Below are 15,931 nucleotides of genomic sequence, written 5' to 3'. Positions count from 1 at the left end.
GTTAGCGTCATGACCAAGCATGAATGATGCTGCCCAAATACTTAGTTGTGAATTCTTGTGTTACATAGTCTCATTATTTATTTATTTATGTATTTATTTTTTAAAGTAGTTGAAGGGACATTTTTTGATATTTTAAAACATTCACTTTTGTTGGTATTGGTGAGGACATGATGAGCAAAAGAAATATTCATAGATTGATGGAACTTTATTCATCCCCAAAGGGAAATTTAAATGTCCAGCAGCTCATAAAAAAACAACCATACTTAGAGCCACACAATAAAATTCATTAAAATAATGCATATATAAATAGAATAAACATATTATTAAACTAAATTTAAAATAGCTTAAATAGAATTGCTATTAAATAGCAAGGATGTGACAGGGGCAGTGTGTGAAACCTCTGACGCTTCAAGTCTTCAAATGCTGAGCATCTTGCTCTTTCAAGTCATTAGAAACTGTAGTCTGAGCTTTGGCTTCAGAGGTGAGAAAGGAATCAAGGATCAATGAGTTTTTGACTGGTTGTAAATTATTTTATTGGGCACAAATGTGAAGAAGGTGGTCAGTGATGATCGCATGTTCATGTAAGTCCGGATCAAGCATATCTCAACCCACGGGCCTCCATTACGGTAACTTCATTGTCCCACAGATGGCTCGTTTTGCCTGCTGATGGGTATCTCCCAGACAAGTAATTGTATTTCACATTCTGAGCTCAGACACAATTAGATTGGCTCTTCAGAGCTCCTTGCTGACAGATGGGCTGTCTTAAATGAAGGAATAAAAGCACTTAGTGTGCCCTGCACCTCTGACTACAAGTTCTTATATTTTCCCTTTTATACATTTTTACTCAAAGGTGATAAAATTTGGCTTTTCCATCATAGTGATATGCAATAGCATTCAAATAACAAGAAGCAACTACACTGTATTTCATTGTGATCATACTTGTCATTTCCTCACAAATCTAAACAGTTGTCTGCAGTGAAATGTCCGTCCAATGTGCTTCTCCATCTTTGGGGAGGATAATGATCCATTAGACCTCAGACTGACATTTATATTATTCTCAGGAGTCCATATGGATTCACACTTCCCCACAATCTAGTTAGAGAGAGCATTTTGTGGGAAATATAAGTGTTATTTGATTACTGCTCCAAGTGTTGCTCTCCTCATGGACCTCTTCCTTTTTTTGTTTTGTCTTTTTGCTTCCTGTACATTATCATTACAGTACTGAACACTTGAGGTTGAAGGATGAACCATCTGAATAACAATGCGGTCGGTCAAATATTTTTATTACTCCGACATAGAATACAGTTATAATAATATAACTGTAATTATGCCATTAAAACAACAGAAGTCAATGTGTGTCTATACACACCTGCAATTATTCTTTCCACTGTCTTTTCATGTGGATAAACAGTACTTTTTGTACATTTTGTCAACTTATAATTGATTATTTATTTGACTATTAAAAACACTAGAGCTCAAGTTGATAATGGACTTTAATGTTGTGCATGAATGGCATTGATACATAGGTAGACACAGGCTAGCTTGTGTGTTTGGCAGAGATTCTTGTCAGAACAATGCACTCAGACATGATATCGTATGAAATAGATCATTTTTATAAAGTGATTTAGTAAAGTCTGCATCAGTGTGCAGAGGATCTGTTTGTCCAAGATCATTTTTATACTTGAGAACATTGTATTTTGCTTTTTTTTTTTTTTTTTTTCAATTCATTCAGAGGAGTTGGTAGTAATGGCTTCTCAAATCATGTCAACTGACAGAGAAATAAATTAATCCACTGGAGTACAGTTTAGGTCCTGATATTGACACGGTTTGAATTGGTTTATAAACTGACTGGTCCAAAGACGAAGACTTTTAGAGATCCACCTGTCGTTCAGCGGGACGTCCAAGTTTGGATGACTCTCTTTCAGGTCACAAACTGTATAGTGGTCAGCCTGTTAATGAGTCTTTGCAGACACCCGAGGAACTGCTCAGAGTTGCTGTTGTCAAGTTCATTTGTTAGAGAAGTGTCCACACACTTGGCCAGAGAGGATTGTGGGAACTGGGCTTGAGTGCGTCACAGTGGCACACCCTCCGACAGGTCCGAGTGGTTTGAGCCGTAGCTGCCGATGATGCAGAACTCCGTGGAGATGGGCTCTGTTGACTCTTTACTAACCTGTGGAGGCAGTGCAGTCAACAAATATCACTTGCAGACAGTATGACAAATCTCTCTCTAAGAATATGCCCCGAATAAGCTTAGATTGAACGACTTATGAAAACATTACCTTTTAAAAAAACAGAGGTCATGCAGATGCAGTGAATTAAAATGCAGAATAGAACAGATTGTGGAACGAATCAGCAGACTGGTTCCTATGAAGTGATTTGAGGCATGTGGATGCAAAATGCTGCAAAATACCATCTTGATTTAACATTTATTTCTGTGTGACATTGGAATTATAAGTCTTCACCTGACCTTTGGCTCAAAAATTAGCAGATCATGTGTCTATAACCTGTGAAACCACATGTCTGGACTAAAGCTGAAATCCCAAGGAGACTTCTCTCCTGTGTCACCTCGCCATTGTTTGTTTTAAATTACTCTTCTTATGCAAAGCCTAAAGGAGCAAAGCACTACAAGTGAGTGGGCTATCCTTTGAAAATATGGTAATGTTGTTGTTAGAAATTACTAACATTTCAGTAGTTACACTGAAACAGTCATGAGGGCCCATATTTATTCAAATGATACACATGTAAGCGATATAATACTTATTACTCACGTCGTCAAACTTTCTCTCACTGTAGACTTCATTCTTGTCGATGAATGTCAACATGATCCAGTCACAGATGATGGAGCACTAGAGCACAAAACAAAGAGTAAACAAGCAGAGAATGACAAAATGTGTGGTGCAAAGCATGATAATGGTCTGGTCACTTGAAAGTCACACGACAGGTAAGGGGTTAAAAAAAAATCTCAATAAACTCACAATTCCAACCGATGTCATGGCAGTAACTGTACTGATGATGGTTGGGATGGGACTGAATTTACCAGCCTGCAAAGAAATAAAGTGCAAGTGAGAATGCAGAAGACATATATGGAATGTAGAGAGGGGATACAGTTCCTGCGTCTGAAACTAAGCTGAACTTTCAGTATCTGAGCAGCTGAATAAACTGAGTGATGATGGCCTGTCCACTCACATGTCCATGAACGATGACGTCCAGCCGGATGCCGTAGGCCTTGATGAGCGTCCGAGACTCTACTCCGTCCTTGCTGTAGTACTTTGCAAATCTGTGCATTGTAGAGAGAAGGACAACAAAGAAAAAAGAAAGAACTTTAACCTAAAATGCTGAACAAAAGCTTGACGTTGGGTTGGATGTTGGAGCTCACCTGTAGTAGTAACCAGAGCTGGGCAGATCCTTGCGAAGGTCAAGACGTCGGAAGGAATAAGTGGGCTTACAGTGTGATGGATCCAAGTCCAGATCACACTTCCAGTTGATGAAGACCCCAATCACTCCTCCCTGACAAAAACAATAATGATACCTCAAACAATACAACACGGTTTTGAAATCTGAACTCTCCCAAAAACAAAACCTCACTGCGTTCCTCTGCGCTCGAGCATGAGCACAACAGGCACAGGCAGCGTACTCACAGTCCTGCAGAGCTCGCTGAACTTCTCCCTCGCTTTGTTTGCGATGTAGCCCAGCCGGAAGATGGGGCAGTAGGGCTCCTTCTCCTCATCATAATGACACTTACTAAGATACCTCTGCCTGTTGCGTCTGTTTGGGCTTTCCTTGATATTTCCTCTGAAAGACGTAAAGAACAGGAGTTGCATCTGCAGCTCTAATGGCTGGTGGGAATGGCTGCAACGTACAACATACTCAACTGTACCTGAGCACTTTGAATTTGGGGAAGTGGATCGAGTTCCTGATGAAAACTGTGAAATTGATGGCCTCGGCTAATGCTGGCTCCCTGTTGAAGATATCACACAGTTGTGCCTTAGAGTCATTCAAGCACAACGTAGTATCACACACACCAAGCAGCTTTGATGAGAAACACTCATAACCCGCCTCACCGCACTGCAGCATACTCCTCAATGGGACACCAAGTCTGGATCTCACAGGTTTTGAAGGTGTGGTTGTAGTATGGCACACAGCGCCCAGTCCTCCTGCCTGCAGAAAGCACATTGAACACAGAAACACTGAGTGACAAGAAAAAAACTAAACATAAAGACAGTGTTTGTAAGGGATGAAAGCAGTACCATGGCTTTCAAAGTTGACCTCTCCTTCAACGCAGTCAGAGTCGGTCGTGCAGTTGGCGTTGGTGACAGAGAAATGCTGAAACAAAATAAGGCAGGAGTGGGAATCTGATTTCCTGAGAGCGCTGACTGTCTAAGTAACTGATATGTTGTTATTGCATTTTCTTTTCCCGTATATTAGCAGTTATGTTGCAGTTGTGAGAAGGACGAAGGATTAAGTCATGGGGTATCGTCCTGTTTGTTGTAATCTTGTGGGCTCTCACCTCAGCACAGGTCCCTTGCCTCTGATCATACGTGACTTCGCGTCTCAGTATTGTGCTAATCACATCACCGCCCTGCAAAGGAAATGTCAGAGAAGAATATTGTGTATTAGGCCTCACTCTGGCGTGCAAAAATAATGTGTTTGCAGGGAACAAGAGAGATGTGATAACCTCTCCTCAGCAGATCAGGGAAGCGTTTGGTCCCACTGTGGCATTACCTTTGCAGACAAGGTGTGTGTGTGTGTGTGTGCTGCAGACAGTGTGATGCCGGCCTGGCTGATTCACCTCTGGGGGTCGAGCGTACTCCACCGTGTCCAGGATATGGTCCTCCAGAACTGCTGTGCCTTTCATCCTGGTGTAAACTGAGCTCTCTGGACGGGTTTCACTGTCTTGGTATGCTTTCTGACTGATGAACACATACCTTCAGGAAGATAAAACACACACTAACGGCATCACATGATTGGTGTCATTATTTTAGAGAGGGCAGATTTCCTCGGATTTGTTCAACCTGAAACAAAGAAAACTGAAGTTGGAGAAGCCCACATGAGCTACTCCGAGCATAAATGTCAAAACATTCAATTTCAGTATAAAAAATACAAAAGTCTTCACAAAATACAAAGTGAAAATGGTCCTGTTTAGATGAAAATGCGTAGCCAGTAAAGGGCAGAGAGACTAAACCAGCCTTATTACATCACTGCCTCATCTACGCTGCCATCAGTCGTGCTGTTAATTTGTTTCCGGGAGTTAATTGCAAGTAAGAGGCATTTCCTCACCACACAATTTCCAGGATTTCACGATTTGAAGTCACAGTGCATTTTTGTACCCAGAATGGTTGAATTAAGATCTTTTTTTTTTTTTTTTTTTAACTCACAAAGGCATATCATAAATAAAATATTTTAATTGCATACCAAAATATTGAATAATTTACTGTAATCCATAAAAGAAGTATGAAAACTAGATTTTTACATGTACATTTTTTACTACATTCATTTTCACCTCTAATAGCACAGGTTAAGTTCCCAAAGCCTTATATTGCTTGTTTTTAGTAAATATGTATGTGAATATAAAAAAACCTAAAGCTTACCAGATAAAATAGGTGATCACAAGAAACTGTACCCCCCTATATATTACTCCAAGAGTTCTGTTTTTAACCACCATTACCTTTGGGGTCTCATAATCCCAGAAACCAAGAAAATATTCCTTTATGAACTCACGCAGTCCCATTATGAATTTAAGAAGTGCCTGTGCTCTACATGTGTCCTGTCCTGAGATGATCTGTGCCCCGGAGACCCGTCCAGTCTCTCTCCACATCACTCTGTATCTGGCTTTCAGTTTCCCTCTCTCTCTCTCTCTCTCTCTCTCTCTCTCTCTCTCATCCCGTCCTGGTGATGAAGAATGTGAGTCTGAAGGGACAGAGAAAGGGGTGGGGCTCACATGCTGGATGAGTCAAATCACCCTGTTAATTTCATAGTTTGTCCATATTGTCTATATTGTCTATTGTCTGATTATGATATGGCTCTATAGACAAAACACTTTTTTTCTCAAAATACAGCAACTGCACAGGAACATTGTTTTGGTGGCATTTGTAAAGACATTATCTGCAACCTAAATGTGATGTGGTACACACTGACTACACATAACAGGTCAAAATGATTGAGAGAGAGAGAGAGAGAGAGAGAGAGAGAGAGAGAGAGAGAGAGAGAGAGGAATATACAATTTGCACTGATAACTCACTTTTTCAATAGTTCCCATTTATTTGTATTTATGTACATTTTTTAAATTGCAAGTCTAATTTTTTCGTTTTTTCCCCCCTATTGGTTATTTTATTAACCTCTCTATATATATATCTGTATCTGTATAATTCTAACAGAAATTCCTGTTTAATGTACACTTTTTTGTTGTTTTTATTTCACATTTTTTCCAATAAACCCCCTTTAGTGAATTGTATTCAGGCGCAATAAGGGACTACTGCTGGGTCCTGGCTGTTGCCTGCACGTTCTATCTGCGCATGACAAATTACACGTGCATCGGCTGCGGGTTATGGTGGCGAGCTCCATGTTTACACTTTCATCACTTACTTTCTAGGCAACTGAGATATTTCCGACCTGGTTTATAAACATATATTTTTTGTAAATGGGAGGCCTTCAAAAGAAAAAGGTAAGCGTCCGCCTGCGCGTGATGTCAGCGGCTCGCGAGCTCCGTTAGCCGGTTAGCTAGCATGAGCAGCTAACTTCAGCTGACTTTTACAGAATTAGAAGAGTCTTTGTTAACCAGCGGTGTTGGGAGCTGAAGGGAGCGTATTGGGTCGATGTAGATAAAGAAGAAATCTTTGTTTGTGTTTACTAGCAGCCACTGTTGTGTTTTTGCAGTTCGAGAGGGGCTCCGCCACCAACTACATCACCAGAAACAAGGCTCGGAAGAAGTTACAGCTGAGTCTGCCGGATTTCAGGTATGGCCCTCGACCCAGAGCACGACCCCCTGTCACACAAGTGTCTGGGTCCTGCACTAGTGAACGGCACAGCTCCGATATCCGCCAGCATACAGCACTGACAGCCGTCTGTTGTGTTTCTTGTGACCCTCAGACGCCTGTGCATCCTCAAAGGCATCTACCCCCATGAGCCCAAGCACAAGAAGAAGGTGAACAAGGGCTCCACGGCGCCCAGGACCTTCTACCTGCTCAAGGACATCCGCTTCCTGCTGCACGAGCCCATCGTTGGCAAGTTCAGAGACTACAAGGTACTAGACACATGTTTTGGTCTGTTGTGCAGGAAAGTATGTGTTGTGATCGACACATACCAGGTCAGTGGTTGTAGCCCCAGCTGACTCTGATTTGGTGGTGGTGTTTTTTTTTGTTTTTTTTTTAATCCATCTCTCAATTTATCAGAGTACATCGTGATCATTTTTCTTGTCTTACATTACTTATTTTTATTTTAATCAAGATTTCTGTTAAAGTTTATTTCGATTATTTAGATTAATCACTGTTACAGTCTCAGATGGGCTGTATAAACCTACAGTTTATAGAAAACAAAACCACCCCCTCTGACCTGAACTGTCATTGCGGGCAAGAAAAAACTTCAACAAAACCCCAAAGGCCAGTCAGAGAAGAAAATGGAAGGACCACAGAGAGAAGGAAGCCTCTTTCCAGACAAACCAGGAGTGTAGTGGGAGCCAAGTGGGCAATTATTAGCTGTAATCAGTTAATATCAAATGATTAACTCTAATCAAGTAAGCCAGATAATTAAGCATTATAAAAGATAAACAACAAATACGCAGAGAAGATATAGATTAAGAGCAGGCAGTAGTAGCAGCAGAAGACATAGAGATGATGATCAGACACAGAGGTGCAGTGACCAAAAGACCAGAGAGCAGAGGGACCTGCCTGGGACGGGTGGACACAGTCACTCCCTCTCACTCATACAGGTCACTCAAAACACTCAGGGAAGGGAGAGAGAGTGGTACCGAAAGAAAGAGAGCAATTATTCTTGACAAAAAATGTTACTCTTGTGGCATTTTCTTGTGTGAATATATATAGGGGTGTCAATCAGCTTGTAACACTGTTCTGTTGTTGTAATGTTTTATCTCAACAGGTATTTGTACGAAAGCTCAGGAAGGCCTATGGAAAATCTGAATGGACCTCGGTGGAGAGGTTGAGGGAGAACAAGCCGACCTATAAATTGGATCACATCATCAAAGAGAGGTGAGACTGTTATGCTTACTAGTCAACAAGGGAGGGCGTTGTTGAGCCTTGCTGATTTCCTTTGTTCTCATCCTGAGCCAGCTGCAGTGGTAAAGATGAGCAGGAGATCAAACTGTGGAAATGAATAATCCTTTGTAAAATAACAAAGACTGAGGCAGAGAAGTTGCATGTTGCAGCTTCAAACTAAATCACTGTTTATCATAACACGTTCTGGATGAGAGTCAGACTCCTGTGAACTACTTCACTTGTATTGTCTTACTGGTGCTCCTCTGTGTGGCAGGTACCCGACCTTTATTGACGCTCTCCGTGACATCGATGATGCTCTGTGCATGTGCTTCCTCTTCTCCACCTTCGCCCGCACAGGAAAGTGCCACGTCCAGACTATCCAGCTCTGCAGACGCCTCACTGTAGAGTGGATGAACTATATAATCACATCTCGTGCGCTCAGAAAGGTACGAGGCGCCAGTTAGCATGATGCTGACTTCTAAATATGACCCAGAAATGAGAAGGGAGACGGCATGTGAGGATATTTTGGCTGTCTTCAGTTCACTGATGTTGTTAAATACACTTAATACTTCTCTGTCCCTCATAGGTTTTCCTCTCCATCAAGGGAATCTATTACCAAGTTGAGGTCATGGGACAGCTCATCACATGGCTGGTGCCCTACCAGTTCGCCCATGATGTAAGTGCAGAATGATGCAGTGCAGTTGATGGTAACAGTGCTAAATGTAAGCTGTCATTAACGATTTAAAGTTGACACAGATTTGTCAGCATTTTGTTCCATTGCAGAGGTAACATGTTATGCTGGTTTTCATATGAAGAAAACTTCAAACCAGTCAGTGCTGGTTGATTGTCCCAGAGGAAGATTAACTTCTTGCTAACTCTGGTGCACATCTTTTAGAGCTGTGCATTTTCTCCTCCAAATAAAACATATTCACTGTTACAGCGGCTGCCATGATCTCTTTCAGTGGGATTATCAGTAAAAGCATGGATACAGTAGCACAGTATATATTTTAGACTCAGTATTGATTACAAAGCTTTCACTCTATTGGAGTTACCAGTTTGTTTGTTTTTTTATCAGTGGTACCATGACTTTGGAGACAATCAGTCGGGTCTGTTTGCAGAACTAGTAATGTCAAGGTTTTCTGAAGGGAGAGTCCAGCCGTTATTGTTGTTCTGACAGTTTCACTGACTGTGCTAAGTGGTTACAATTCCCAGTTGATTTCAAATGACTAAAAATGTCTGCATGTGTGTTTTCTTTATTTTATCTTTTGGAAAGACTAAATCACTCACTCAAGTTTTGCTCTTCCAGCACCCTACAGATGTGGACTACAGAGTAATGGCGACATTCACAGAGTTGTACACCACCCTCCTGGGCTTTGTCAACTTCCGTCTCTACCATTCCCTCAATCTGGTTTACCCCCCAAAGGTACCTTAAACTCTGGGACACTGAAAATATTACAGGGCCCTCCTTAGCTCACTGTATTATCTAAATTACATATTGTTTACACACCGTATTTATCTGACATGAGCATCAAGTCTGCCTGCTGTAGAGCTGTCTGTCCATTTGGTTTCCTGTTGTTTCTGTGCTGAGTTAATCCCCCTCTGATTTCCAGCTCGATGGCAAGGCTGAGGCAGAGCTGAAGGAAGAGGATGAGGAGGGCTATGCCATGAACTCTGAAAGCTACTCAGAGGTGAGACTCTATGTTTCCAGTCAAAAGCACAGGATGAGATGTCTGTCTGAGGGCTGCCTGCCTTCATGCTGAGGACATGAACTCTGATTCTCTTTTCTGATCTCTCTCTTGGGGTTGTTGTGCAGAAACTGTCGGCCCTTGGCGGCAGTCTGGCCCGGGTGGTTTCTGCAGGAGAGGAGGAGGAGGCAGAGGTGGACCAGTTCCCTGTTGAAGGGGTAAGCATCTATTTTGTAACTGCATCGGTCTTTCAGGACCACGTCACAGTAAATGATGAGCGCCACCTATCTTGGTAAAACAAATACCAATCAAAAAATGGTTGATAAACTAATTGGTCTCAGAGGACAGAGCTGAGAGGTCAAACATCTCTGTCAGAGGGCTTGAGCCATTAGAGGTGTGAGACTGGGGATTACATGTTTGGTTGCTAAGGCTGAGGTGTTTGTCACCCTGGAAAGCTTGTTGTGCCCTGGTTGTATTAAGTTTACGGCGAATTGTTCAGATTGTGTCATAAATATTTCATTTTTGTTTTATTATTCATAAAAAAATCCTTCCTGTTTATTCTAGTTCCTTGCAGCTGCTTGTAGTTATGGGACAATAAGGATTAAATACAAAAAGAATAATAAATATTCAGAAAGTTGTTGATGTTTAATGTTTTTGTCCATAATTACTTGACCATTAAGGAAAAAATAATATAATTTTAAATTGTAGATGTTGGTACATTGAAGGAATATGGTAAGTGTCTAAAGTGCAAATTTCACAGTCACTTGATTTCTAATTGCTGACTAAGGCAAGTCACTACAAACACTGGAGAATACTAGTGAAAAAAAAAAAAAAAAAAGATGTGCAGAAACCCAACTTCATTTTGAACAAGGACCACCATAACACTTGAGCTAATCGCTGAGGCTAGGGGTGAACTATTAATCAAAATATTATGAAAATAGCAATATGGCTAAGTGCAATATCCAAATTGCAAGAGCTACAATGATAAATGTGAAATGAAGTATTGTGGTGCTGCAGAGATGCCCTACAAATCATACTCTCCAAATGTAAGAAAACATGCTTTGTTTAATACAGACCCCAGCAAAAATCACACTATCGCTGTTTGAAGTGGTTTTTCAGTACAAATTAACATTAGGATCCAAAAATTCTCATTCCTACTAAATTGTGAGTCACATTGCAATTCTAATATCTGATGATTTTTTTTTTTTTTTTTTTTTTGCCGTGTCATTCAGTCCTAGTTGGGACCTTCTTACCTCAAAAAAAGAAGAAAAAAAAACAGTGACAGAAAAATATCAGAGACAGGGTCTCTGATATGGTCACCTAATATACCGAAAAAGTGACTACGCTGCTGAAGTATGTACTATTTTAGGCCTATGGTCTAGAAATATTTCCTTTACAGGCAACTAATACAGCTAGTACCATCACTACCAATTATAGTAATGATTAAAATATAATCAGGCTGAATTATAACTACTGCTTTCCCTGAAAAATTGATTACCAGTAACTTACCACTGGATACTAACCATCAATGCATTCGTGCATCAAGTTACCACACAGTGATCCAAGCAGGCAGGCTAGAATTGGTAATGAGTAACGAGGCTTTTGCAAGGGAACTCTGATTACTCCTGGAGCATAAAATTTAAAAAAAAAAAAAAAAAAAAAAAAAAAAACAGGTGAGCATAAAGAATCAAGCAACAGTAAGGGTAAGAGGGACCAAACTATTTCTGCATCAAACCAACACGTTTCAACGTAATATTGCTAATATATTTGTATTATTATATTTCGGTAATTTGGTGATCTTTTAGGCTATAAAGACTCATTATTCCTTTGACCTGACCTTTATTAGAGATCTGTACACGCAACACTCCCTGAGAATTGTTAGATATCTGGCCAATGATTTAGTTGTGTTTTTTACTGGAGGATTTTGGGTGTGTGCCTTACAGGAAAGAGGCTTTTGTTTTTGTGTAGTGTTTCGTAATAATCTCTTGTACATTAGCCAGTTTTAACATATATTAGTAGTGAAATGCTTAGCAAAAGTCACAGTTTCGTGTTTCTTAAAGTGGTATCTTTCACATTGGGTCTTTTTATGTTTTCCTTCAGGAGGACATGGAGAAGATGGAGGCTAGAGAAAAGGAGCAGAAAGAGCTGGAGGCCCAGAAAAGGCTTTTTGAAGGGCTCAAGGTCTTCCTCAACAGAGAAGTACCCAGAGAGTCACTGGCTTTTATCCTCAGGTATGCAGGACAATAGAGCTCAAACCTGCCATCATTATTAGCAGCAGACACACCATCCTCTTAAACCTCAAACTTCAACTGATGTTCAACCGTTGTACAGTCCATTCTGTAACTGGTGCTGCCTTTCAGGTGTTTTGGTGCTGAGGTGTCATGGGACAAGTCTGTTTGCATTGGTAGCACATTTGATGTGACCGATGAGACAATCACTCATCAGATTGTGGACAGACCCAACGCTGAAAAGCAGTACATCAACAGGTAAGGGGAATAACATATTGAGCTCAAGTAGTACTTTGTTTTTCTTCCGCTTTGGGCATTTTTTCTGCTTTTCAACTATCTAAAGCCTTTAGCTGTTTATAGACTAAGGGCCCTATCTTGTGCCACCCGCTACCCGCTGCCACTACCCGCTACCCGCAAATTGCGGATTTAGGAACTTCCGCTATCCCTAAACGGTATCTTGCGCCACCCGCTACCCGCTATCCGGTATGCCGACTCCGTCATTTGCGCCTGGAGGTGTGTCCGTGGGCGTGTTTCATGCGCAATGCCTAAAGTTGCTATCTTGCGCACACACTTTAGGGATAGCGGATAGCAGGTGGTCCTGACCACCCGCTATCCGCTATCCCTAAAGTTTGGGCTGTTAGGAGAGCGCGCCCAGGCGGCTTCAGTGCGCGCCCCGACGGAGCCTCGCCACGCACACGGTCGGACTGATACCGGGACGCCGCCGGAATGGACTGAGTATATTACTCATATAGACTGTTTAGAGGAAAGACTGTTTTAATTGGACACTTACGCCAGCACGTTTTATTGTTTTATCATAAGCCAGCAGCTGTGCTATATTTTTATTTTTAATATTTTATTTGCCCAATCTACCTTGTCAATAAATTAGTTTACACATAGTTCCACCTCTGCCTCTTGTGTGTGTGTGGTGTGGCCCGGGGATTTTACTCAATCAGTACAACCTTGTGACACGTCCACTTGGACACATGTGGCTCCACCTCCCGAATTAACTCGCCTATAATATAATATATAATATGTATATAAAGCCAACTTGCTTTAGCCTCAGTAGAAGCCCTGAGAAAATGTACCTCCCTCTCTCCATCGCGGGTTTAGGATTTAGGATTTAGGATAGCGCATCCTGCCCTTAAAGGCAATGGCACCTGGCACACTGATTGGTTTAACTGGCGTAACACCCAAAACACGCCTATGCATAATATAGCGGGTAGCGGAGGTGTTTTGCGGATAGCGGGAGGTGCACAAGATAGCAACTTTTACGGGGGAACGCCTCTTCCTAAATCCTAAATCCGAGTCTGGCGCAAGATAGGGCCCTAAGTGAGATTTGTATTTCTGAATTCTCAGTGTCGGAAGTTTCCACTCATTATGCCACTTTTTTCTTTTACATTACGTATTCACCACAATGCTCCCTTTCACAGTCCTTTTCCTGTTCTTTTGCCTCAAAGGATCCCTGTTCCTCGTGGTGTTTCACAGACCCTGTCCTCTTTCTTTGTTCCTCCCCCTCCCTCTTTTCCAGTGGTCATGGTACTTCAGTCATGACCTGTTAACCCCCTCAGATATTCATGCCTGCAGTTGAAAAAGATCCTGAACTCTGTGTTAGGTAGTCTAGTAATTACATATTCAATCAATTTAGCTGCTTCAAGGTCTAAAAATAGGACCTAGGAATTATCGTAACTGTTTATTTTCACCCTTATTCTGTGTTAAGCTTATTTTATTGTTTCAGGTACTACATCCAGCCCCAGTGGGTGTACGATTGTGTCAATGCCAAAATACTCCTGCCTGTGCAGGACTACTTCCTTGGAGTGACCCTGCCCCCCCACCTGTCTCCGTTCGTGGAGGAGAAGGAAGGAGACTACATTCCCCCAGAGAAACTGAAGATCATGGCCTTGAAACGCGGAGAAAAATCCGGTACAGAGCTAGCCACCTTTAGCATCTCAGTATTCATATCTCCAGAGACCCTTGAACATAACGCTAATGTATTTTGTGTACTTGCATCATAGCACAAGAGGAAGAAGAAGAGGAGGAGGAAGAAGAAGAAGGAGAAGGAGAGGAGGAGGAGGAGGATGAGGATGAAGATGCAGAGGAGGATGAAGATGAGGAGGAGGAGGATGTGGCAGAGGAGATGAATTTGAAGAAGATGGAAAAGCAGCGATCCCAGGGCAAGGTAAGGGGAATCGAATTCCATTCCTCTTCCTCTTCATCATCATCATCATCATCATCGTCATGTCATTACCTGTTTTACATAAAGTGAACCCTGTGCTTGAGCCTTTGTGTTAATGTCTCTTGCTTACAGTCTCTTTCAGTTAAAGTCACTCCTGGAAAAGTGAAGGCAGAAAACCCAGCACGATTGGAGCAGGAGGAGAAAGCAGAGGAGAAACGTCTGGCCATCATGATGATGAAGAAGAAGGAAAAGTACCTTTACGACAAGATCATGTTTGGGAAGAAGAGAAAAATTCGAGAGGTTTGTTCTAATTTGTTATGTAGACAATATAAATACAGGATTCAGGAATATGGATCTTACAGTGAAAGCAAATACAGAACCATTATCAGTTTTCTGCATGTGCAGTCTCACTTTGGCTTTAATGGTTAACAGTATCGAACAGCTGGTGTATAGACAGCTTGCAGCCAAATGATGACCTTCTTGCCCCTTTTAGAAGAGAGGTGATCTCACTCTGACAGGCGTTAAACACCGCCAAGGTCTTTGCCCTCCTGACTGTTGATTAACTCGGGTCATTCTTCTCGCCCACAGGCAAACAAGCTCGCCGCCAAGAGAAAGGCTCATGATGATGCAGAGAAGGTAGCGAAGAAGAAAAAGGCAAAGAAGCAATAATCATACTGCTGTTTGTAATGGACTGACCTTTTGTATGTAACTTGATGAGGCTGAATACGTGACTGATTAATATGTCACGAAACTTGTATCATAGGGCTCTGGCTGAGCTCCGTGCAGCACGATATGGGTGTATTTGGTCATGCATGGAACAGTGAAAATTAAATGTGTAATATAAATGTGACAGTAGTTTCAGAAATGGTCTGCTGTTCTGTGTATGTACTCTACGATTGTTCACTAACACAAGAAATTTCCTCTTTTAAGTCTGTACATTAAACCATGATCTGTGTTTTACAGTAAAACATTTGCTTAACACAAGGTGTGTCTTATTATTGGTGATTTTGTAACATCCGTTTCCAGTAACGGGAAAAGTGTTCAAATCATTTACCTTTTAGGTAAAAGCAGCAAGTCTCCAAAGTCCTGTGTATGAGTACAGCAGTGTTAACAGTAAAATGTATTTAAAAAGTAAAAGAAGTCAATGTGAAAATGGTCCCTTTCAGAATATTACGTTATTGATGCATTAACCTGCAAGAGATATTTTAATGTAGGAATAACTGCTCTATTTACTGCTAGTTGTATACTTTTAAGCTCTTAAATGCTTAACCTAGTTAGGTTAGAACAAGCTTTTCTCATACTGTATAATGTTGCATACATATTCTGCATCTGCTGGTTGCAGTGCTTCTCGGAAGCTACATCACACTTCCATTGAGTGAAATATTTAAACCTAAGACACCTTTGTTTTGTGTCTGCCTTACATCAAATAATACAACCTACTGAACAAAGCTTGACCACGCAGCAATAATGAACCCACCAATGAAACTGGCAGAAGTGAATGTTAACAGTGCACCATAATTGCAGTTTCTATATGTAAAACCGTAATCTTGCAAAGTAACTTGTAACTAAAGCTATCAGATAAATGTAGTGGAATAAAAGACAATATTTTGCTCAGAAATGTAATACAGTTAGTCTCAG

The 15,931-nt window shown here is 41.2% G+C and overlaps 2 protein-coding genes across 2 annotated transcripts; one reads left to right on the top strand and one right to left on the bottom strand.

The window, feature by feature from the left end:
- Positions 1–1,701: 1,701 nt before the first annotated feature.
- Positions 1,702–5,772, bottom strand: p2rx2 (purinergic receptor P2X, ligand-gated ion channel, 2). The gene is made up of 12 exons (XM_030060404.1): positions 5,589–5,772; positions 4,790–4,925; positions 4,508–4,579; positions 4,248–4,323; positions 4,062–4,158; positions 3,878–3,958; positions 3,639–3,792; positions 3,377–3,507; positions 3,187–3,277; positions 2,976–3,041; positions 2,769–2,846; positions 1,702–2,170 (listed from the first exon to the last, which is right to left on the bottom strand). Exons 1-12 carry the CDS (start codon positions 5,726–5,728, stop codon positions 2,072–2,074), a joined length of 1,221 nt encoding a protein of 406 aa, XP_029916264.1. The 5' UTR covers positions 5,729–5,772; the 3' UTR covers positions 1,702–2,071.
- A 703-nt stretch (positions 5,773–6,475) lies between these two features.
- Positions 6,476–15,277, top strand: pes (pescadillo). The gene is made up of 15 exons (XM_030061016.1): positions 6,476–6,661; positions 6,874–6,953; positions 7,087–7,240; positions 8,092–8,201; positions 8,482–8,653; positions 8,794–8,883; positions 9,514–9,630; positions 9,818–9,895; positions 10,021–10,110; positions 11,993–12,123; positions 12,253–12,378; positions 13,856–14,040; positions 14,133–14,296; positions 14,426–14,593; positions 14,882–15,277. Exons 1-15 carry the CDS (start codon positions 6,638–6,640, stop codon positions 14,960–14,962), a joined length of 1,770 nt encoding a protein of 589 aa, XP_029916876.1. The 5' UTR covers positions 6,476–6,637; the 3' UTR covers positions 14,963–15,277.
- The last annotated feature ends 654 nt before the right edge of the window (positions 15,278–15,931 follow it).

The sequence above is a fragment of the Myripristis murdjan genome, chromosome 9, assembly GCF_902150065.1.
Source record: "Myripristis murdjan chromosome 9, fMyrMur1.1, whole genome shotgun sequence".
Taxonomy (NCBI): Eukaryota; Metazoa; Chordata; class Actinopteri; order Holocentriformes; family Holocentridae; genus Myripristis; species Myripristis murdjan.
This window is presented reverse-complemented; position numbering and strand designations above follow the sequence as displayed.